This window comes from Eretmochelys imbricata, chromosome 8, assembly GCF_965152235.1.
Source record: "Eretmochelys imbricata isolate rEreImb1 chromosome 8, rEreImb1.hap1, whole genome shotgun sequence".
NCBI classification, from domain to species: Eukaryota; Metazoa; Chordata; order Testudines; family Cheloniidae; genus Eretmochelys; species Eretmochelys imbricata.
This window is the reverse complement of record NC_135579.1, coordinates 90110368-90134834: the sequence shown is the minus strand read 5'-3', so window position 1 is coordinate 90134834 and position 24467 is coordinate 90110368. Positions and strand designations below refer to the sequence as shown.

Genomic DNA, 24467 nt, shown 5'->3' with positions numbered 1-24467 from the left:
CTGAAGCACTGTCAATGTTGTTACATAAGCATGGCAACATGCCTCTCATATGTACAAATTATATTTGTCTAAACTTTTCACAAACTAAAAAGGTAACTACTTTATCTCAGTTATTCCCCTTATTCTAACAGGAAACCTTTATCTGAGCAACAGGACCACACCACATCCTTCCTCTTTCAAAAAGTTCAGCTACAAGTAATTTGTACACTTTTTATAAAGTGACTTTAATGAAATTCACAACACACTGCGCAAAGTTCCGTTCTACTCCCATAACCAATTTTAAAGCAAAGTCTGAAGTCCTTGCTCAGACAAAATTCCCAATGACTTCAAAGTGTGTTCTATCTGAGTAATGGCTTCAGGATCAACCCCTTTGTTTCTCTCTTTTAATTATTATTATTATTATTATTTATTATTAAACACTTGACCTCAAGAGCAAGTGATATTTTAAAAAAAAGTTGTAAACATGACATTCCGCCCTGCATGCTTTCTTTGGTAGAACAAAGAACACAGTGGATGGCAGCACCCCTGCTTGGTGCATGTGTCTTTTGTTGGGGGTGGGGGAAGCCAGTAAATGATTACTGCTTACATTTTACAATATTAAGAGGTATTTAAACACATGACTCATTATGAGTCATGTGTGAGATTTTTTCTAAAAACCTCTAAGAGCTATATTAAAATTAGTATTCTACTGTTGATACTACAGGGCTGGTTATTTACGTGCTGAAGGCAATGTGCTACTTACTTTTAAAACTGTGCACAAATTATGCTAGCAATTAGCAACAGCCCTTGAGCATCCTGTGCTGAGATCACACAGTTCTCAAAAAATAATTTGTTCATCGTACTTGCAGTACTATGAAGTACTTAGTCTTTTTTATTAAAAACGGCTTTTCCCCCCTGAAACAAGTAGGATATTTTTAAATTTATTTTTAAATCTGTCAAAAATTAATTTAAAAACAGAACAAAATGCAAAGTCCCTCTGTGATCAGAAATGCCTTCAGCTTCTCTAGAACAAAGTCTGAAGAGAGAGTCGCTACCTTTTGGTTTTGGCTGGCAGCATCTCTTCAGTGTAAAGCTTATGTTGTCCGTTCTAAGCGTCTGTCCCTTTAAGTGATCCATTAGTTCTTTTAAAGATGGGAAAAACTTATTTGAGCCATGAAGGAAGCAACCGTCTTTTGTCACCTCGATCTGGAAGTTCTTGTACTGGATCGACTCATTTAACCTTTGCTATTTTAGGGGAAAAAAAGGCAAAATGTTAATCAGAAAAATGAAACAATAGGTCACAGGAGCTGACAAGCACATCTGGGGCCAAATTCATCCCTGATGAGAGCCCAAAGAAGCCAGTGAAATTAAACCAGGGACCAATTTAGCACCATAAATCTACCCATGCCAACTTAAAGCCTCTGCTTTTAAAGTGGCATATACTAAAAATATAATGGGTCCAATTTCCCCAGTCCTTAATGGAGTAAAATTCCTAATAGTGTCAATTAAGGGCAGCAGAATTTGGACTTATGTCTCAAAATATAAATCTTTCCTAAAATAACTTTAAATGCACAAATGATGGTTCGACTTGCTATAATGCAGGATAGACTGTTCCAGATGCTGAGGGGAAAAGCCCTTTTAAACCTCAAACCTGAATTAGTTCTCCAGTTGCAGTCCATATCCTGGGAGTACATTTTCAATTGTAGGTACCTATGACCTGTGGCTTTGTAATTTTACCCCCCCCCCACCATCTTTTAGCCTGAACTGCTACATACTAAATCTCTGGGTGTGATTCTTCTTCAAGTCTCTACAGTATTTGTACATTTGCAATAAGGTTCTCCTAGTTTTCCAAGACAAACTTCACACAGTGCCTCAACTTCCTCATCTGTACAAGGGAAATAATGATCACCCACTTCTGTAAAATGTGCTGCTATACAAAAGCTGTATGCAGTGTTGTAGCCATGTTGGTCCCAGAGAGACCAGGTGGGCGAGGTAATATATTTATCTTTTTCTGTTGGTGAGAGAGACAAGCTTTCACGCTTACACAGAGTTCTTCTTCAGGGCCAGGGAAGCGGGGGGCGGGGGGGGGGAATGGTACGGGATTACAGACTGTTGTAATAAGCATAAAAAGCATAAATCCAGCATTTCTATTCAGTCCATGATCTTTAGTGTCTAGCAAAGTTATGAATTTAAGCTCCGAGGCTCATCTTTTGCAGGTGTTGCACAGGTTGCATTTAAGGATGAGGACTGAGAGGTCAGCTATAGAGTGACTGCTTTGTAAAATGTGTTTGCCCACAGGTGATAGGGTGTTTTTGTCTTTTATCATTTTTCTATATGAGTTCGTTTGAGAGCATAGTTATTGTCTGGTTTCATCCACATGGTTGTTATTGGGGCATTTAATGCACTGGATGAGGTACACCACATGTTGTGATTGGCACATGTAGGACTCATGCATCTTGAAAGGTGTGCTGTGGGGAGTGTTCATCATTGCAGCACTAGACATACGTCTACAGGTTTTGCATCTGTTGTTCTGGCGAAGTCTAGTGCTGCTTTGAGTTGGTGTGTCCTCGTCTGTGGGGACCCTGCTTCTGATGATGAGCTTGGAGATGTTGAGGGAGTTGTTTGAAGGCTAGAAGAGAGGGGTCAGGAAAGATTTCTTTCAGGATGCGATCCCCACTGAGTATGGGTTGTAATTGTTTGATGATACCTTGTATGGGTTTCAGTGAGGGATGGTAGATGATGACTAGGGGTGTGCGGTTGAAGAGGGTTTTATTTTTGTACTGAAGAAGGTTCTCTCAGTGTATTTGGGGTATCCATGATGCGATCTATTTCTCTGGTGTCCCTGTTTGGTGAAAGCAGTTTTAAGTGTGTTAAAGTGTATATCCCACACTTTCTCCTCAGAGCACATTCTGAGGTATCTGAATGCCTGGCTGAAGATAACATATTTCTTGGTATGTTTTGGGGTGGTTACTGGACCTGTGAAAGTAGGTGTGCTGATCCGTGGGTTTTTTGTATATAGCTGTCTATAGGTTTCTATTCTTGAAGCTGATCATGGTCTTCAGGAAGGAGCTGCTAGCGTAGGAGTGTTCTAGAGAGTTTAATGGATGGGTGGTGATTGTTGAAGTTATGGTGGAAATCTAAGGGAGTTTAGCTTGTCTGTCCAGAGGATGAAAATATCCTCAATGTATCTCAGGTTTACAATTGGTTTCATGGTGCATGTGTCCAGAAATTCTTCTTCAAGGTAGCCCATGGGGTTGGTATATTGGGGAGCCATCCTTATATCCATGGCTGTTACTATGGTTTGGACAAAGTGTTTATTGTGGAATGTAAAACTTTTGTGGGAATTTTACATAATTTTACCTTCCTTGCATCTATTATATCTTGCAGTCCTACTTTCAAGCGTTACTCACTGATGCCCTTACCTCTCCTACAGCCCATTAGTTTTTGCTATTTCTGTTACCTATGGGTGTGCCCTCTGCTGCAGCTTTCCTTACTCCCATCTGAAGATAAACCCTGCAGAAGAGGGTACTGTATGTATATTTGCTTGTCCCATTCAATCCCCCATATGTACCCCACTTTGTTATTTTATATTGTGGAATTCCATTTGCCATTTTCCTCCCAATTCCCTACATAGCTCAAATTCTTGAGTAGTTTTGGAAAGTATCTCCTAATTTGGTTCTTTTAAGTGGTCCATCCAGCCACTTACTCACATGGTCCTAATCACTGCAGCATCTGAGCACCATCATCTCCTACATATACTACCATTCCTTTCTGTAGTTAATTTTAACAACTCTGGACCAATTCTGCTTTCAGATCCATCGACGCAATTGCCACTGAAGTCAGTGGGAGTTGTACATGCATAGCTTGGGGCCACATTCTAACCTTAAAGAAATGAGCCCAGCAATGACCTTTGAAGGACCCACTTAATAAGTGACTGCCTGACTTCCCAACATTTGTCTACAACCAATTTTCTATCCAGTTTATCATTCTGTCACTTCTTCCAAAATACTGTACATTGTTAACTTCCTGTATGATGCCTTGTCCAATGCCTCTTATATAGATCCAGGCAAACAACCCTCATCTAACGTCTCTATCACTTGTCCAGAAAACCACCTAAAGAAACATTTTGGATAGAGTGAGGAACTCTGACAGTCACTCTTCCTTCTGCAGATCTTTGAGCATATATTTCATCCACCAAAAGCATCATTTTGGATCTGTCACTCACATGCCCTCCTGCGTGGAGTCCCAGTGGGAATTCTGCATAAACTGTGGTATCCCTGTCAGACTGGTTCAGGTACTCATGGAGATTTACCCTGTGAGTAAGCAGGCTGTTGTGGCTATTGGGGCCAGTTGTTAGAGTCAGACAGGATCACACGCACTGAGCTACCGAATTACATGTATATGGATCATGAGGAGTTTATAGCCTTTACCCGACTCCAACACCGTGTGTGATGCTGGTAACTTCATTTAGTGATATGTCCCAACATACCTGTGAGATTTCAGAACACGTCACTGTCATGAGGATGTGATTAAAGTCTGTACAGCTCCACCTCAGCACATACATCCCCTCCTCATTCCCTTCTTGTCTCAATTTGTTGATGGCATACTCTGTGCTGAAACAGTTAACACAAGAATGAGTACAATGGTCAAATGAGCAGTTACATTCCAAAGCTATTTTAATCAAATGTCCTCTTGAAATCTACACTTTAGAACAAGAATGAGCAACTGCATTATACAAGCACTTACACTATTAAAACATACTTTATACTGTGTGCAGGTATACACACCTTAATTTGTTAACAAGCTTCCAGAACTGTATGCATGTAGCTTTGTTTTCTGTTTGTTGCACCTTCAAATTCTGAAGAACTATGCCTGTCTGCAGGAACAGTTACCATTATGTTTTCATATGTAGTTGCAGCCTACTACAAGTGACATGCACACGCTACAGTCTCTTATGGACGTTATTTTTAATCTAAAATAAAAATATGCTTTATGACTGGGAACACAAGAGGAAAAAACAATGGGATGGCAAAAACAAAGGAAGAAATGAGATAATTCCTTCAGCTGCAATCAAAATGAGAATACCACCACTTTGTATTTGCATACAAAGATTTCTTGGCTGGGGTTGACACACTTCACCATTTGGGGATGTATGTGCAGTTCAATTAGCAATAGTTCAACTCTAGTGCAGACCCTGCCAAAGTGCTCTATGGACATTAATGAATTAAACCTTCACCTGCTCCTATGAGATAAGTAAACATTTTCATTTTACAGATGAGTAAAATGAGGTCCAGAGAATCAGTACCCAGTTACTCCATGTAGTCAGTGGCAAAGCTAAAAGTAGAACCCAGGAAGAAGTGGTTAGTTTGGAGAGGAAGTCAGGATTCCTGGGTTTATAGTTTAAAAAACAGCACAAAAAATGAAAGTACAGACTACATAAGAAAACATTGTGTGCATGTCACCTGTAATGGCCTGTAGAACTATGAAAACAAAATGTCTGCCATCTCTGCAGACAAGCAGGGCTCTTGGAAATGTAGAATAGCACAATGCAGAAGATAAAGACATTGTGAGTGTGATTTTTACAGGCGCTCAGCAGTGGCCTTACTCTGCTGGGAGTATTGCCATTTTATTGTTCACTTCAATAACAGAAGAGTTAGGCCAGCAGTAAGTGCTTCTGAAAATCCTACCCTACAGTTTCAAACGACTTACACCAGATGTTGTTCTCCTTCTCTCCCGTCTTAGCAACATTTTAACAAATTGTCTCAAACTGAACACGCAAATATCTGAGAAACAGTTTGGCACTGTAAAAATAAATGCTGGTTTCCAGCAGTCTTGTTCATCATCAATTAAGTCACCCTACAATCCTTTGCTAGCAAATCCCTGCTAGTCAAGAACCCTCCTGAATTTCTCAATTTCCTCAGTCGGGTCAGGGTAGTGCTATGGCTCTAGGAGGGGATAAACGCATTTAAACTAACCAAATGGGTCCATGGCAGCCGTTTTTTATGTTGTGCTCTATCAGAGGTGGAGCTACATCAGTGCAGAGATAGAGGTGGGCATCTGCAGTAAGTCTGAAGTATCCATCTACTAAAGATGCAAATGACAAGGCCTCTTCGTGTGAAGAAAGTTTTAATTCCTAGAATAAAGAAGGTATTTTAGTCAAGAATTATTGTAGCTCAGTTAAAAAATTAATAAAGGAGAGAAGGAGAGGGTTAGAATCTGGGAATTTATGCATGCTACTGTTTTCCCCAGGATTTTTCAAAGGGCAAGGCAAAATGTCATCCAAGTACGTCCAGCACAAGGAAATATTTAGAAGGGCAACAATGACCATCATACATCCCCAGATATCTTTTTGACTGGTTAGCACGGGTGAGCAGATGGTTTCACTGAATGGTGAGCTACACCCCCCCCCCAACTCTCCAGTGAGATCCACAAGTGCAGAGTCTGGCACCCATGTGGGTCCCTCTGATTCAAAAAGACTTCTCAGGAGCATGTGGGAGGGCCACACTGGATTCGGAGGCACACACGTTTTGATAGTTCCTTTCTAAATTCTGGCATCCAAAACAATGCTCAGCAGGAGGAAAAGGTCAGGGTACTCTCATTGAGGAGTCCCATTATTCCTATGTTTGCTGGTGTTCTCTTGCCTCTTCCCCACCAGATCTTTCTCTTGGTCTCCTCTCCCTCCATACTCATTGCTGTTTCTCTTCTTCCTCCACGCTGCTTTTCTCTTGCCAAGATGCATCCAGGGAGGTCACAGAGAACTAACTATGAAGTGTGGTGGGGTTGTTTACCACATACTGGGGGGGCTTGGATGGGGATAAAAACAAGTGTTGTGGTATGGATAGTGACACGTGCACAGCTGCATAGCTTTGGGGAAGAAAGATGTTGTTTATCAATTTGTTCTTCAAACCAGAGCACTTTTTTTTTTTAAACACAAATTGTTGACATTACGATGTTTGGTACCCATTAGATAAATAACAGGACTGATGGTATTAATGGCACCACTTTTGTCCAGCAATACTGTCTCATTAGCTCATCCGTCTGCTAGAAAAGAGCTTACCGCACCTACGCCCTTACCATCTTTTCGTGGTTCTGCTTCTTAATATTGACTGTGGACTCCTTTATGACAAGGAGTGTGATTTCAGGAAAATATGAAAAATTGTTCCATTCCTCTCGGATTTTGTTTTTTTCTTCATCCTTCTTGTTTTTGCTGTCTGATTTTTTCCTCTTTAGTTTATTATGTTTCTCTCTCTCAGGCTGTACAACCTGCAAACATTTTGGAATGAAAGTACCAGATAAATATTTTTTAAGTGTTGAAGATACATTTTCATGCTAAAATTACTCTTGGATGGATATTTCAAACCATTGCCCTCAGAATTAACAGGCCAGTCATGTCTTTAATGTGTATTTTATGAGGACATTCATTCTCAGAAAGACTATTCAGTGAAAAAGGATTGAGAGCAAATAATTCATACATTCTGTGACTGAGGAACCTCTTGATTCGAACTAGAAGAGGGTGTATGGAGCACATAAGGGTACAGGAATCCCAAGTCTGGTATTCACATCAGAGTTCCCCAAAGAGTATCATACAAGGTCTCTAATAAAAGCTTGTGACACTCTGGGCATCAGCATTACTGTGAAATGTATGTAAAGATGCTATGCAAGGAGTTACCGGTATGTATTTATGCTGGAAATTATGTTCTTAAAGTCTGCCTCAAGGGACTGGCCACCAGCAAAGGTGAAAAATAGATTTTCTGTCACACAAGAAATGTTTATCTAGCTGGCTGTTTACATGTAAATTCAGTATTGTATAGTTCACAATGGTCTCCTCCCACACATCTGAACTGAATGCTAATATAGGCCTGTATAAGCTTCAGAGAGAAAAGTAACAGGAGGAAGTAAGTAGCTTGATTGAAAATGCTGCAGAGAACTTTGGGTGAGATATGCTTCTTTAGACAAGAGGTTAAACCTGGTAGTTTAGCCTCTAGAAAACATGTTATGATTTTGTTTTATATGTAATCATTTGTTCCCATCTCTTACACTGGTTTTTATTTGAATCTCTATTCTTTCTTAAATAAACCTCCTTCTGTTTGATAATTGTACTCATGTGCTGTGTATAACACAGGGGCAGTGGTCTAAGATAAAACTGATAAACAGAGGTACACTGTTCCTTTGAGAATGGGAGATCTGGGATTTCTGTGGGTATCCAGTGACTAGGGGCTGGATACTACAAGGGGACACTTTGAAAGGACTCAGGCGCTGGGGTCCGTGTGTTGTCAACCTGCAAGGTAAAGACAGCGCTATGTAGCTCTGAGGAGCGTGCTTCAATGGCTGAGAAGCTGGTTGTGTTAGGGACTTAAATATCCAGCTGGTACAGACAAGACTCCCTTGCTCCGGAGGCATGTGGTAACAGGGTGATTCACAGCTCTGGGCACCAGGAGGAGTGTCACAAATTCTAAGCCTAGTTTTGCCAACAATTCATTGTGCAACCTTTGACATGTCAGTTAACCTTTCTCTTTCTCCATCAGTAAAACCGGGATAAAGCTATCTACATAGTACTTAAGGGTAACAAAGGTTAGTTAATGTCTGCAAAATAATTAACAAGTATTACAAAAACTCAGTTCAAAACTCAAGATATGCATGAACTCTCCATTGATATCTACTGGAATTCTGTCTGTGGCATACACACAGATAACTATAAAACAGATATACAGATAACACTATAAAACAATCTTTTGAGAGATCATAACTAATCCACCATATTTATTATGCCACAAGGAGGATCTTTAACTAGTAATTAGATAAAGGTTTTTCATGGTTAACTTGCCAAGACGAATGAGCATATTCCCTGTCCTCTGCACTCCTGCATATGCATCTTCCCACTTAGTTATATTATATATACATTTTCATTTCAACCACAATTGAGATTGCAGTTCCTAGAATGTGCCAAGCACTTTCCAAACCCACAGGACAGGGTCCAAAATGCAGACCTACAACGCAGTTTGACATAGTCCTTTGTCCTCCATTGGCCCCCTTTTTGGCATAACTGTAAATCTGTGTGCGGGCACAGTATACATGTAGTTACGAAAGGTGGCCTTATTTATGAACGTTGATATTGAGAGCAGCATTTTAAATACAGCTGACTTCAGAAACACAATTTACTGTTTGATTCATTTGCGCACACGTGCACACACACACACACACACCTTTCATCACTTGGATGGGTACAGAATATTTGCATAAATCCCGCTTTTGAAATCCTACAGAGCAATATCTGGTTTGGCTGATTTGGTACAGGTATTAATTTTCATGCTGACTTCTCAAAAACAAAAGGAGGACTTGTGGCACCTTACAGACTAACAGATTTATTTGAGCATAAACTTTCGTGAGCAACAGCTCACTTCATCGGATGCATTCATCTGTGTCCATCTGCATTCATCTTTTCTTTTTGCGAATACAGACTAACACGGTTGCTACTCTGAAACCTGTCATTCTGACTTCTAGCACTGACAAAAGCAAAGAACCAGTGCTGATCAAAGGCAGGCTTTCTGCCAGTTTTCTAATGCAATTCTGCCACTGACCTACCACGCCCTTCCTTTCCAAATTAGTAATCTCATTTTGTGCAAAAACTACGAATTGATCAAACCACAAGGAGGTTTTACAATACAGAAAAATGTTTTGGTGACCGCTGCACTTATTTCAATTATGATCTAAACAAGGTTACAACAAAGTTTTTCTAGAGGCAAAAGCTAGTACGTTTCCCACTTGCAAAGGACTATTGAGTTCTGCTAACCATTTAAAAGGCATGACAAGAACGCGACTAAACAAACCAAAGAGTCTGAAGGTGAAACTTCTCAATTAACTAATTTTCCAAAATAGATTCAAGTTTTTTGCAGCCTGGTTTTCCCCCACCCCAAATAACCTCAATCTTTTTGTCTGTGAATGGACACTCACACTTGGTTTGCGCCTCCACTGTATTCCATTGTTTCCCGTTACCATCACTTCATACTGTGGGATGATCCCATTGTCTCCAAAATTAAATCCATGTTTTTCATTCTCTGTTAAAATCTGCAATGATGAAGTCTCAAAAATTTCTGCTCCGTAATGCTTAGTTAAAGTCTCCATTGTTGATAAGTATTTAACCTTCAGATCATGTGGAGAGACACTGCTGTCGCAAATGGTTTTATTGTTAAACTCCTTAAGGAAATCCTTGAAAACATTGTTTATCCGAATTCTGGTTAAGATATTCCTTTGTCTGATGGTCTTGTTCAAAGTTTCAGGAATATAACGTTTATAACTAGAAAAAAACGATGGAATATTAATATTGCTACCTCAATTTTCCGTTATAAAACTGCAGTTGGTTTACTGTAAAAGTAACTTACAGAAAACACATGCAAAGTTTCATAGTACATTTAATACTAATACCACAGAAACTGTTTCATAACACGTGATATAATTGCCCAGTTTTTTGCCTGACACAGATACAGACAATAAGTAAACATCTGAAAACCTCAGAAAAATGTAGGGAGCTGTCTCAAATCAGTATTATCTCATTAAGATACATAGTAACAAAGCATTTAAGGGACAGTTAACAATTAAAATACACAGTAACAAAGTATTTAAACTGCAGTTATTTTTTTCACTACTTTAGGGAAAAAAAATTCTGAGTTTGGTGCCCAAAGTTACCAAATGAAATCAAGAGAAATGGTGGGTACTCCACCGCCTCTGCCACTTGAGCCACATTTTTAGGTGCCTAAATATGGACGTAAACTTTTGAGAATTTTGACCTTAACCTTTGATATAGCCTTTGAGAAACTGACATTTGCTTGGGCAAGAAACTAACATTATAACTACCTACTTAAACAGAGTTGTAATTATAATCAAGTAAATATATTTAATTATATTGCAAACTGAAATTAAAATCACAATATACCATTAACTAACACGAAGTGGTAAGAAAAGCAAATTTGACTACACTACATGAAACTAAAACATTACTAAAATAGATTTAAAGGTTATGATGTTCAATTTACCATTGGCAGCCTACTAGTTAATAAAAGTACTACTTCTGAATCATCTATTGCTATAACAACTGACACGTTGAAGTTATATGGATTCCATCAATACTCAGGACTTTTATGGTTTTCACTTATGCTGTGGCTTCATAAAATTCACTGTAGCCAGCAGGTAACAGAACTCAAGGGCATCTTCTAATTACATATCCTTACCACAAGGGCTAAAAAAGAATTGCTTTTAGCTGTAGTAACATCAGGGCTTATATCAGTGGTGGGCAACCTGCGGCCCATGGGTTGCATGTGGCCCATCAGGGTAATCCGGTAGCAGGCTGCCAGACTGTTTACATTTGCACGGCCGCCCACAGCTCCCAGTGGCCGCAGTTCGCCGTTCCCGGCCAACGGGAGTTGCGGGAAGCAGAATCCAGCACGTCCCTGCGGCCTGCGCCGCTTCCCACAGCTCCCATTGGCCGGGAACGGTGAACCGTGGCTATGGGAGCTGCGGGCGGCCATGCAAATGTAAACCAACTGTCTGGCGGCCAGCCAGCGGATTATCCTGACGGGCCGCATGCAGCCCATGGGCAGAAGGTTGCCCATCACTGGCTTATATCCTCTGTCGGATCAGCCACTGGAGGGCAAGGTGTCCATACACATTTCAGCAGGTCTAATATTTTATCCAGAAGAGGGCAGTAGCATACACTGTGCGGAGTGTAGAGTTATACTGACTAACCTGATATCCTTGGGAAGTTCTGGCAGCTTCATGTTTTTTTTGATGGCATAGTGAGAGATTGCAAGGACAGCCATTCCCAGACATTCATTTTCAATTTCATGAACCTCCTGATCATTTTTAGGGTCTCGAACTGGTGCCAGGCACTTCACCAAATCATACTGTCCCTTAATGGGAAGCAAAGAGAACAAGTTGCTTTAAAAATGTTTGCAATAGTCTATCTTCTGTATACTAACAGGGTCAACAAAATCATAGCCCTACACAAGCAGCAGCAGAGCCTTCCAAAACAGGAAGGGCTGCCTTCTCCTGGATATAGACATATAAAATGGAACAAATAAAGATGCATCCAGGCCACCCTCACGCTACAAATCTTGTCTTTTAAAATCTTCTTGAGACTAAGCAGCAACAACGGTGCCAAACAAAAAAGGTTTGTTTTTTTCCAGTGGCAGTTTCTGTAGCACAGAAAGAGATCATACTTAGATGGTCACTAAAGCCCCAGTCCTCCACTGTGACACGTGCAGGTACACTTGTGTACCTGCAGAGCTCCAGTGACTTCAATGAGACTCACTGTGGTCACAGGGGATCACTTGTGCATCTCATTGCAAGACTGGGACCTACACTGGTGTACACATCCCACTCAAATCATTCCAAAGACCCCCACTCCTCAGTGTTGCCTAAAAAAATAACTGTAGAAAATAAACCTTTGTAGCACCATGTAGATATTTACCATCTAGTACAGAATAGCCATGATCTTATTTCATTAACTTTGTCCTTCCTCGCCTCATCACTCTGTTACTCCTTGAATCAAATCTTAAAGATCAGATTGTAAATTCTTCAGGGCAGTGATATTTTTTCTCACTTATACTGGAGTTGGGATTTTTATACTCCACTTTTTAAAAAAATGGTAGTCCCCCAAAATACCATTTTGTTAACACTGTAACACTGTCTGCTAATGTTTTCCAGGACGATGACCCATCCAAAAGTGTAATGCACATCCTTTTTTCCACAGTAACCAAATAAAGAGCTATTTAAATAAACCTGATTATAAAGGTTTTCAAGCAATAGTTACACAGACGATGCTACACTGTGACATATGTCTGATCATTTAATGAATAAAACATTGTGGGGTGATGCCCCTTAAAAAAATCTCTGCTCCATATATTTTATGCAGTTCTCTTGTTTCCTTCAAAAGTGATTTCTCAGATGTTCATTCAGCTGTAGTTTATGTTATATTTTCTTTATTATGGTTTCACAGCTAAGCAACACACTATCACCCTAACAGTTCTCTTCAGACTTATCTTGCTTCTAAAAACAGACAGTCAGCTTTGAAAGTCACACTTCTGTCTGAAAATTTTGTAGCCACTATAGTTACAATTAACACCTAAGAGTACCATAAAGATGTTAAAAATAAAATGTTCCTTATTTTTTTTTCCAGTTTGTTTACTTTGTGCATTTCACAGCACTCCACCAATTCAGTCTCTATGAATGGTCTATTTCCCCGTTTCCTCTGTATAGTCAATTTCTCCTACCAACATTATATTTTGTTTTCTGGCAGCAATGTATTAGGTACTGTAAGAAGACAGGATCCCTGCCTCAAAGTGCTTACACTCTTTAAAAATAAATACAAAAAAAAAACCAGAGACAGCAGATAGGGAAAAGTGAACTACAAATAAACAAATCCAGCTTGTGATTGAGTAATTTTGTTATCAGGACTCTGCCAAAGGTTTTAACTCCATACAATTTTTTTTAGAAGTAAGATATGCAAGCTGTTCCAAATTACCCTGATGTTGTTATCTGTTGACTAGCAGAGGTTGCACTTTTAGACTGAGGAATAGCTTTACAAGAGAAAAGGTGGAAGCTCCATGGTTTTGGACATTTTAAAACCAGACTGGACAAAGCATCAGAAAATATACCATAAGATATAATCATACACGGATAAATGAGGTGGATCTCTCCCTTTAATTTCTATGGGAAGATTGTTCCTTAAAACATGAGAAAGGGACAGTTTTATGCAAGCACATATAAAGCATATAACCATTCCAACCACAGGAGAAATGGCTTAAGGGTTTTTTATACAATGTCTTACCTGTGCAAAGAGGTATTCTAGCGAATTTGCATCAAGGATAGGGGTTCCGTCTGGCACTAGTTTCTTCTCATAGGAATTCTTTTGTTTCTTTGGAGATGTGTCAAGGATAGGAGTTCCATCTGGCAGTAATTTCTTCTCATAGAAATTCTTTGGTTTTTTCGGAGAATGCCTCCAGACTGAGGGCTCATTTTCACTTGTCCCATGCCAGTTCATAAAATAATACCTTGAGAAAAAGAGTGATGAACTTTAAAAACTGAGGGGAGCCTCAGTGTATTTTGGATACCTATTTTTAAACTGTTTAAAATAAAAGTCTAGCAATAAGTCAACATCTTTCATCTTTCTACTCTCAAGTAAAATATTACATTGGCCCAAAATCCTGGACCTGTGCCAAAACAGCATTCCAGGCTAAGGGACCAGTTGAAAAGTGATATTATTAAACTCTGATAGTTTCAACGTTCAAACAGCATATAGCATTCATGTTATGCTTTGGTAGGTAATACTGGCCATTAAAATCACAATAGCCTGAGTCACCATTCTCTCTCTTCCCTGTGCAGCCCACCATATAAACACACACCAATTTTAAAATGATTTTAGTTGCCACTATCTGAAGATTTGCTTGAACTAGGACCATTGTTGTATATCACATGATATCTTGGAATTTCTCATTTTTGGTGGTTCCAACCATTAAAGCTCCAACTCTTGGCATTCATGAAAATATGCTACTAAAAATCAGGCCAGAATTGAAGGGGTGAGACTAATCTGAATAATCCAGTTTTAAAGTGATGCAATCAATTTACAAAACATATCTGAAACAAACTTCTTAGCCTGCTGGAATGTTACTAATGTTACCTTCAGGCTGGGATTTTCAAAGAAGCCAAAGAGAGTGAGATATTCAAATCCCACTGAAACTGAACGAGAGCTGGGTGCCTTAATGCTTCCCTCCATACTCTATCCCAACCTTAAGCTCCTTTAAAACCATCTCAGTTTAAATGATGCAAGGTGAAATCATTTTAAAAATCCATATTTACTTTTTCAGTTAAGTAAAACTTAGTTAAACCAGGTCTGGATCAACACATCCTTTGCCATAATTCTTACTTTGCTCATTAAATACTTACCACTTAAAAGAATATAACAAATTTAACCAAGTGCAAAGTTTTCAGAGTGCTCTGTAAGAATGTTAAATATTGAACATGTACAGATCCAGTCCTTATTCAACTGTTACTTCAACACTGTTTACTAATGACTCCCATTAATAGAGATCTGAAACGACAATTTCTAATGGGGTGAAAGTCAGTACTTACGCTGAATGCCATCTTGTTTGTTACACGGACTTCTGCAAACCCTTGACAACCTTTAGAATTTTAAACAGCATTTGTCTGTCTAAACCTGCATGACAAGTAACCTTAGAACACTATTTTGTGGTTGAAATGAGGTAAGATTAGATATCTTAATGTACTTAAAGGTCAAGTGAACATGGAAAACTACAATAGCTACTGCACGTACCGAAGAGAACGTCACATGCATAAAGCTACATTAAAATAAAGTTAAGGGTTTCGTCTGGTGGAAAAAGCCAGTGACATTCTCAGTAAATCAGGCAGTTGAACAAAACTAAAAACTTTTCACAAAAATACTCAAAAGGGAATTACTGTACCCTATTATGGATTATTAATTTACAATGTTCAAAATGTGCAAAGTGCCTTTGAGTGCAAAAAAAAAACAGAATGTGGCCCAATTAGTCTAATTTCAGACATAACACAACAAAGGAGCCAACAACAAAAATGAGAAAAGGGAAGGAAGGGCAGCAATAAGTTTACACAATTACTCAGCAAAGGCTTGTTAGCAGCAGGGTGGAGCAAAACAACTTACTTTTCATCACATACGTTAAAAATAATCTTCTGTGAATCATTTCTCATAGGCATCACAAATCAAGTGGGCACTGGGGGAAATTAGGTCCCAATTCTGCAATGAGCTCTGCTCAGATGTCTGTGTGTGTGAAGCTCAAAGCAGGATCAGGCCCTTAGTGATTAATGAAATTAATGACCTTTGACATTTCAGTGGGTGTTTCTATTAAAGATGGTTTTAATTATCTGCATCATACTCCAATAACTAAAAAGGAAGCAAATAAAGTATTGGTCAAATTTAAGGACAACTTGATACAGAGCTGAGACATTCTATACTGTGTTTTCGACTCTTCTTCCCCCTGGACCATCTAATGAACTCCTGAAAAAAGCCTGGTATGGTGTGAGGGAAATGGTAACGCGTGCACATACAGCCATAGTAGGAACTTCTACAATGAAGAATATAAAAAACTCAGTTTGGAACTTTTACATTCCAAACACGAGGCCCATGAGAGAGTTTTCTTATCCCTTAGTATCAGGCAATTACTTTTTCTATACTTTTATTAAAAAAACACTGTTAATCATTGTTAATAACCCCATTATTTTTCTGGTGATTCCTGAAAATAACTGTGGATGAGGAGGGCTGTATTGGTATTCTAACGGAGGTCAGAATTTGGCCCTTTACATATAAAATGACTTTTGTATTTCAGCAGTGTCTAAAAGTTCTAACCAAGATCAGGCCCCATTATGATAGGCACTACAGAGAGAGAGTAAGAGAGAGTTCCAGCCCTGCAGAGTGTGCAATCTAAACAGACAAGGCAGACAAAGGGTAAGAGAAAGCAAAGATTATTATCCCCTTTTTACAGATAGAAACTAAGGCAGAGAGAGATATTGAGTGATTTGCCCAGGGTCACGCAGGAAGCCTGTGGCAGAACTGCAAACTGGACCCAGAAGTCGAGTCCCAATTAAGTGCCTTAACAACAAGACTAACCTGCCTCTCATACAAAAAGCTCCAACCAGCTCTGTTCTTAGAAAAAGAAACAGGCTTATTTTTTAAACATATTGTACCTTTCTTTTAATGGAAAAAAAACACTATAAAAAGTATGATTTTAAAAAACAGCAGGTTCTATTTAATTACTGGAATAATTCAACTCTTTCTGTATCAGCTTGTGTGCCATTTAAACAGGATGCTACAAAATATTGTGACTTCTTATGTTGTAGACTTAGGAAAGGGGTTCTTCAAAAAGTCTGTAGTAAAAAAGTCCTATTAAAATATAACCAGGTATAAATGAGATAGGGCTAAAGTGTAAGCAGCTGGTATGTATGTACGTGCTCTGAAGATTGACAGATTATATATGGGAAAAAAAATCACACCCACCAAAAGCCCAAATTAGCACCTTTCAACAGTGGCACAGAAACCTAAACACCTAAAGCATTTGGAATGACTGAGCCATGTACTTTCATCATATTTTTATATATATTATACACACAAAAATGATATTTAAAAAAAATTAAAGTCGCAAAGTTAAGCACTCAGAAATCAGGAAATGCCAGAATTAAAAGATACCAACCTTAATTCAGACTTCTTGTGTGATTCCGTTATGATACAGTCATTAATGATATCACACACTAGTTTCTTCAAAGGACTGACTTTGCAACCTGTCCTTTTAAATGCATTTGCATATGACTTTTCTAAGCTTTTTAAAAAGCAAATTAAAAACAGAAATTCTATAACATGGCATCATACTGCCCCCTCATATGGGTCATCAGCAGGGTCAGAACCTATAGAGAGCCCTCTGCCATTTAAGCTAACGGAGTAACTGATAGCAGCAGTGAGTTGTCATCCTCTATATGGCCCAGCCCTAGATGGGACAACATACACTCTTTGCCATTGAGTTTCATAGATATTTGCTGACAGCTGACTCAGGAATTCTGGGTTCCATTCCAAGTTCTAAAGGGGAGGGTGTTCTAGTGGGCACAGGCTCTTCTGTCCAATCCCAACAAATTTGACCCATTCTGCCCCATCCCTTCCAACCAGTGCTAGTCCAGTCCTGTCTCTTCACCACCACCACTGGCTCCTTGTCCCAGTCCTATTCTCCTCACTTTGCCAGTCCCAGGTTCCTCTCCTCAGGCTTCTTATCCAAGTCCCAGTCACTCCCTACACCTGACTCCTCATCTGATCTCTCTTCCCCCACTCGAGCCTCTAAATCAACCCTCTCCCCCCTACCCAGGCCACGTTCCCAGTCTCCACTGGCTCTCAGTCCCAAACCTCTCACCAGACTCCTTGTCCAACCTCAGCATTCCCCCAGCTCCTAGTCCGAGTCTCTTTGCCTATCTCCATACCCCAACTCCTCATCAGATTTGTTTCCCCTCACCTCCTTCCCCCTCTCCTACTTGTTCATACACAATCTCTTTGCCCAGACAGTTGCAGTTTCCTCTCATAGTTCCCAGGCTCTTTGTCCCAATCTACTCCTATCCAGTCCAGCTCTTACCCCTCTGCATTCAAGTTCATGCAGCTTCCCCCTCCATACTACCTGCACCCAGCAGGGAGGTCACTGATAGCACAGAACACAGTCTCCATGTTCTTAGTTCCAGTGCCCAGGCTTGGACCCAACATGGCCTACAGCAGCTCAGAGCTGCAACTTTTAGGGAAAATCCTGCTCAGCCCTGGGCTAAAGCATGCCTAGTGTGGATGAAGTCTCTGCTGAGCATATGCAAACTGCAATTTTTTTTCAAAGACTTATAATTTGGGTAGAGTTTCACTGGGAAAATGTTGCCAGAATTTTTTAACATGGTCAAAATATATTTTCGTCTAGTTTTGTTCTCAGAAATGGCTGAACAATTTTGGCTGAAATTAAAAATCAGCCTGAGGCAGACACCTTGCATGGAAAATTTCAGCACAAATGGTTAAAGTCTGGCAAAGTTACAAGCAACTGAAAACGAGGTCTTACAATGGGAACTACCAGGCAACTTTAATAATATATAACAGAAATAAGAAGTAATTCTGGGAATTGTCACCATTGACTCACCAAAGCAGAAACATACAAATATAATCTGATTATATGGGGAATTATTTTTTATGAATTAGTAATATAGTCATGCAATGTGGTTAGTTAAAAACAATATTATGCTTTGAGTCAGTGGTTAAAATTCCTAGAATTGCAATTTTCTTATGTTATATAGAATATGATACAAATAAATATAAAATTAAGCTCTTCCTTTAAAAAGAAGAAACTACACATCAGAAATATTACAGAACACTATCAGGGGAAATTGCTCTGAGTTCCTATTGTACCGAGAAAACAACAAGGTTTTTCTGGTATGTGGTTGACCTGATTGACCTCTTGAAGCAAATAAGAGCAACTAATATTCTGTGAGACAATTAGATTCCCAAGAGCTTCTCGCAGCAATTCAAGTCACTCAATTCCATTATCACCTGGTGTTAATCTACTGCATTTAATAACAACAGTTTAAACCTCAGATTAGTTTACATTAAGATATTAGCACTGCTTATAGAAAAGACCTGTCAACAGAACAGACCAGATTATAGTAATCTTGTGTTTTTCTAACATACATACATATCACTAAAGTTATTCTCTGAAAAGCCAAGACCTATTTGCTCATTACAATCATTTCCCTGAATAACATACATTCCCTTTCCCTCAAACTTCTCCAATCAGAAAAGCAACTGTGACATGGTACAGATTTATTCAGGATCAGAATTCCTTAAACTTCAAAAAAAACCAAGGAGTCCTTGTGGCACCGCAGAGACTAACAAATTTATTTGGGAATAAGCGTTTGTGGGCTAGAACCCACTTCTTCATCAGATGCATGGAGTGGAAAATACAGTAAGCAGATATAAATACACAGCACATGTTAGTCTCTAAGGTGCCACAAGGACACCTGGTTGTTTTTACTGATACAGACTAACACAGCTACCCCACTTAAACTTCAAAGAGTCATACTGTCAAAGGGGCCTTATCCTGGCCTGCATTTACATTACCAGTGTATGCACTTTTCTCCATGCAGGTGAAGTGGCCTGTGTGTGTAGATTTTTCTTGGAACAATGGAGGTTTGCACATGTAAGTTCTATCACCACTATGTGCATGTGACAATTCATGAAGCATAGGTGCAAATATTCAGATAAGTACTTAAATATGCAACATTGCACACAAACAAATTACAGCCAATTTTTTCCCCAGTCTCAAGATGAATCCAAAAGATTGTGGTTTTGATTTTAGTAAAATGACAAGTTAAACAGGAAATGTTGGTATATAAATGTATGTTCTTAAGAGATGTGCCTAGTGGAGCTAACAGGGACCCAACTAGTTGTGCTCTTGCCCTTGGAAAATGCCAGAATGACCAAACAGTCTGGAAAAATTTATTCCTCAAGATAAAACTTGTTCTCTAGATTGTAATGAAGGTTCTTCATTTTCAGTTTTTATTTTAAGATTTCCCAGGAATTTATCAGGGTTTATTACAAATATTTAAAAACAGATAAAACTCAGTACAAAAATTAACTGCGCAGTTTTCTGGGGAAATATCACTCTTGTTTCCTGTTTTTTTTTTATGCAACTTTCCAAAAAACCCTTATGTTCTGTTGATACAGTTTTGTTTTGTTTTTTTCAACTCATTTTAACAGGAAAAGGCATTAACTAACTTTAATTTGCTTTGAATGATAATAACTATTGTGCTATCATGTAAAGCCGGTAATGTGTATGTAGTAGGTATGAGATTGCCAACAACATGTACACCAGCGCTTGCGTCATTCCAGTACTTCTGACCCAGCTCCCCGCACCGGAAGGAGACACGGAGGCTCAGTACCCTGGTTTCCAAGCTGCCCTCTCTTCTTCTGGAGGGAGGAGCCAGGTCTGAGGAGTTCCAGCACTTACAAAATTCAAATTATATGTAAAAACAAAATAATGACTTTCGTAACACCTAGGAACTTTTCTGCAAAAGCAGGTAAAAACTGAAATTGAAGGGCCTCACTTTCAGTGTACAGGATGTTGAATAGTAACTGTATTGGTACAAGAGGGGAAACAATTAACATGAAAACAACAGGGAAGAAAAATGAATGGGATCTGTACTAGAATTTCTACCAAATCCAAAGGGGAAGAAATCCTTCCCTAGGCTGCAAAGTGATGGTGAAACTGCTCCCCAGTAGCTCCTACAACTTCATGCACTCTCCTCTAAGAGGAATGGTTGGGGTATCCATGGAGTCACACGTCCACCAGCCCCCATGTGCTGTGGCTCAGGAATTGCCAATAAAGTACAACCTGATGATGTGCAGATCCCTTGCACAGAGTTGTGTATTTTCCTTGTGCTCTCTCCCATCCCACCATGGAATTGCACCAATTCCCCTGGGAGCTAAGAGTGGGTGTTCAAAAGCACTGGCATGACTTTGCTCCCATTTAAGTTGATGGGAATCCAATGGGAGCCAAGCTAAGCCAATGCTGAACGATTTTGAAACCCCTACCCTGTGTAGGGGGAGACACAGAATTTGGCCCTTAACTTTTCAGTGCCTCAGTTTCTCAGTGTATACAACAGGAATAACAACAGTATTTTCCTACCTCACAGGGATATTTTGTGAAGCAAAATTCATTAATAGTTGCACTTGGAACACCTCAGATGGAAAGTGCTACAGAAATACAGAATATTGCGATATGACCATGGTTCTCAGCCATTTGCACGGTGAATTTTCAGTTAATCCAGTCACTTACAGCTTTGTGGTTTGGGGTTGTTTTAAGGTTATCTAGCAAATGCACACATTCTGGAGACCTTTTCAGCCTTTCCTGTTGTTAATCTCTCAACTTTGCTGTGAAGGGTTTTTTGTTTTAAACTGAGTTCAGCTCTAAGTGTTACACTAGCCACACAATTCTTCGAAAAAAATGCACACTGGAATCTTGAAATAATCCATCGTTCATTTGTCCCAACATACCTCATGCGATAATGGAGCCGGAGTGCTGTCTTGTCATCTATTTTGAAGACATGGTTTGGTGCATACCAGAGTTTTTTACTCTCCTCAAATAGAGCAAAGAGATTGTGGCACAATGGAGATACAGCTATTAAAAAGAAAAAAATAAATTAATGAATTCACAAACTGAAATCTGAACTGCACTTTCGACAGCTCGCAGGAGAGGGGGCATACTACTAAAACTGTTCAAAATTCTGTGATTTGGTTCTTAGGTTTGTTTTGCTAAAACCAAAACATGCCCTTTCCTTCAGTTGAAGGGCAGGAAAGCAAGTGATGTCACTGTCCCATCTGAGTTTACTAATCCACCACAGGGTTTTCCAACAAAACACTACAGTTGACTTGCCGTTTCTATGTTGTTTGTTTTTAATGAAACAAAATACAACAAAAACAGGTTACAGTGTCTTCATAGGGATGAAGCCATCTAATTTCTCTGTTTTGGGTTTCCTTGTCAATAAAAGAAGAGAGCACTATCTGGCAGCATATACATCACAGGGGCCCTGTACACCAGGAAGGCATCTCTACTTAGGACAGCACCAAAGCTTGTGCTTAAGTGTTTCCTGAATCAGGGCCAAATCCTGAGCTTCTCGCTCAGTTTTTACTGAATCCATTCTCAAATAAATGCTTTCTTAATTCCAAAAATATTGAGGAAAATAAATGCTGACTACGCCAACTGTACAATTATATACTGTGGGGCAGGATACTCGCTGCTCTCTCATGTAATCCAGCAGCACTGAAGGCATATTGATGATATATCACCATATCACTCATTTACAACAGAGACTAGCTTCAGAGCCTTACTGAAAGGAATTAAAACAAATAGGACTTTTTGACCTATAAATCAGGTATCTCCTATGGGCCTAGCTAGCATAAAAGAAGGTGGAAGGAGGTTCCCTAAGGAAAACCTTACTCCCTCAAACACACTTTGACGATTTTGCAACTCTAACTAGATGCAGTTAGAAATTAGACATCAGAAGTTACTGGCAATGGACAGTGTGCGTGTTAGAATAAATACACAGAGAGGCATTTGACAGCTTTTAACCTATTAACATAAATAATAAATGGATTTAAGTATCTGCAGTAATTTATCATAAATGATTTTCATTAGCAGCCAACTTGAATATATATTTGATGAAGTTTGACCCTGAGATTTCCCTTACCCGCATCCTTAAGAAAGGGTAGAGTAACTGAGTGAAACAGAGGAGGAGGGCACTAGATGTCTCAACCCCAAAAATGGGGGGGTGGAACCTAACCTTTTTTTATTTTGAAGCTTCAGGGAAGTTGTATACAGACTTAGTCATAAATAAGAGCCTGATTAAAGGGCCTGAATCTCCCCTCATATCAAAGTATGTCAGAAATAACTCAGCTGAAGACAGTGGAGTGTAAAACTGGTGTAAGCAAAAAGATAATCGGGCCCTAGTTACATAGGTCGCATTTCATATAAGCACTTTAACATGGGCTTAAATTTCTTTGACTTCAACGGCTTACTCATCTGTTTCAGTATTTTGATGAGCTGAGACCATAGTGGAAGACACTGATACACTTTTTGTTGCAAATGTCTATATAACTTGAATTGTGCTTAATTCTAATCTCACTTTACAGTACACTAGTATTGTACACTCTAATGACCATACACATGATGAGAGTGGGAAAAACAAGTAACACGATGAGATAAGTATCAGGGAGAGTAGGGAATGGTTATTTTGTCAGTTAGCCCAACTGCCATCTTCTGAATCTATGTGCTTTGGTACTACAGAAAGTGTTTCTCAACAGGTTTTCCAACTGGTATGTTACACTGAAAATAGCCTTGTTTAACTGTGTAATAGGATACCTCTTGAAAGACAGCCTAATCCTGTTCAGGTTAAAGTCAATGATAAATGAAGTGTCAGTACTGGAGTGGAGGGTCATGGCTTTTTGCCATTCCTCTAGGATCCTTGGATTCTAGGTAGAGAACCAAGAGCTCTTCTGCAGAGGAAAGTCTCATTCTCCCTTCTCCCCATGAAATAATCAAAAAAGAATTCCACAAGAGGACCCTTAAAGTTTTCTAGCCCTGACCCTACCCCATGAGTATTTTTGCATGACCAGAGAGGGATGAATTTATTTATGATACATTTTGTCTTAGTAATTCAGAACATAGCTGAATACTGCAACACTCACAGCACTTCTGGGCAGCTTCAATGCACAGGTTTTCTGCTGTATATTCACCACCGGTGTACCGAATGGGAGGCTTCTCTTGCAAATAGAATAATATTTCCAATCCTTGCTCTTGAGCTTCTGTGGTCACTTCACTCTTTTTTGAGTTTCTCAGTTTTGCGCAGAAAGCCATGGCTTTGCAATCTTCTTTTACGTTTAGATACTGCATTCAGAGAGGAAACAAATTCACAGAAAAAACGTGATGACAAGTTTTCTATTTCACTCAAAGCTGAAGCCACATTCAGGTCTCAGGCTGGGGTGCTAAGATTGAAGTTTTTGTTCAGGCCCAACAAGTGAAAATTATTTCAGTAACCCTTCACTTAAGTAGGCTTCTGAATATAATTATGGTTTCTCAACCTTTTCAGTTTGGTGATCCCTTATTAAAATATAAGTAATAGTAAAGTAATGTATCAATGGCAACAATGCTCCTACCCCACATGTCCACCTACATTGAAGTTTTGTCCACCACAAAGTTATTCTGGAAATTTTATTTTCTTTGCTTTAGAATTGTAATAAAATTCCCAATGTCTTGCAACACCCCCATTCCCAATTACTTTTAGTAACACCAACCTGGGATCACAACCTACCAGCTAAAAAATAATATAGATTAATTTTTAGTCAATTTCTTTAAGGCATCTACCTTGCTTTTTCAGCTGAATATGTT

General features: G+C 39.2%; 1 protein-coding gene across 3 annotated transcripts in view; it reads right to left on the bottom strand.

Moving 5' to 3' along the window:
* Positions 1-24467, bottom strand: part of JAK1 (Janus kinase 1) — a 105161-nt gene that overhangs the window by 18570 nt on the left and 62124 nt on the right. For 2 of the 3 annotated variants that reach the window (XM_077825216.1, XM_077825217.1), the window contains exons 3-11: positions 23768-23966; positions 21578-21701; positions 13802-14024; positions 11719-11882; positions 9931-10273; positions 7054-7242; positions 5955-6112; positions 4469-4592; positions 1035-1224 (exon numbers count right to left, since the gene is read on the bottom strand). In XM_077825216.1, the coding sequence (XP_077681342.1) occupies positions 1035-1224; positions 4469-4592; positions 5955-6112; positions 7054-7242; positions 9931-10273; positions 11719-11882; positions 13802-14024; positions 21578-21701; positions 23768-23966 (1714 nt within the window). Of the gene's footprint in view, positions 1-1034; positions 1225-4468; positions 4593-5954; positions 6113-7053; positions 7243-9930; positions 10274-11718; positions 11883-13801; positions 14025-21577; positions 21702-23767; positions 23973-24467 lie in introns of those variants that run through there. The other variant, XM_077825218.1, reaches the window with a different exon arrangement.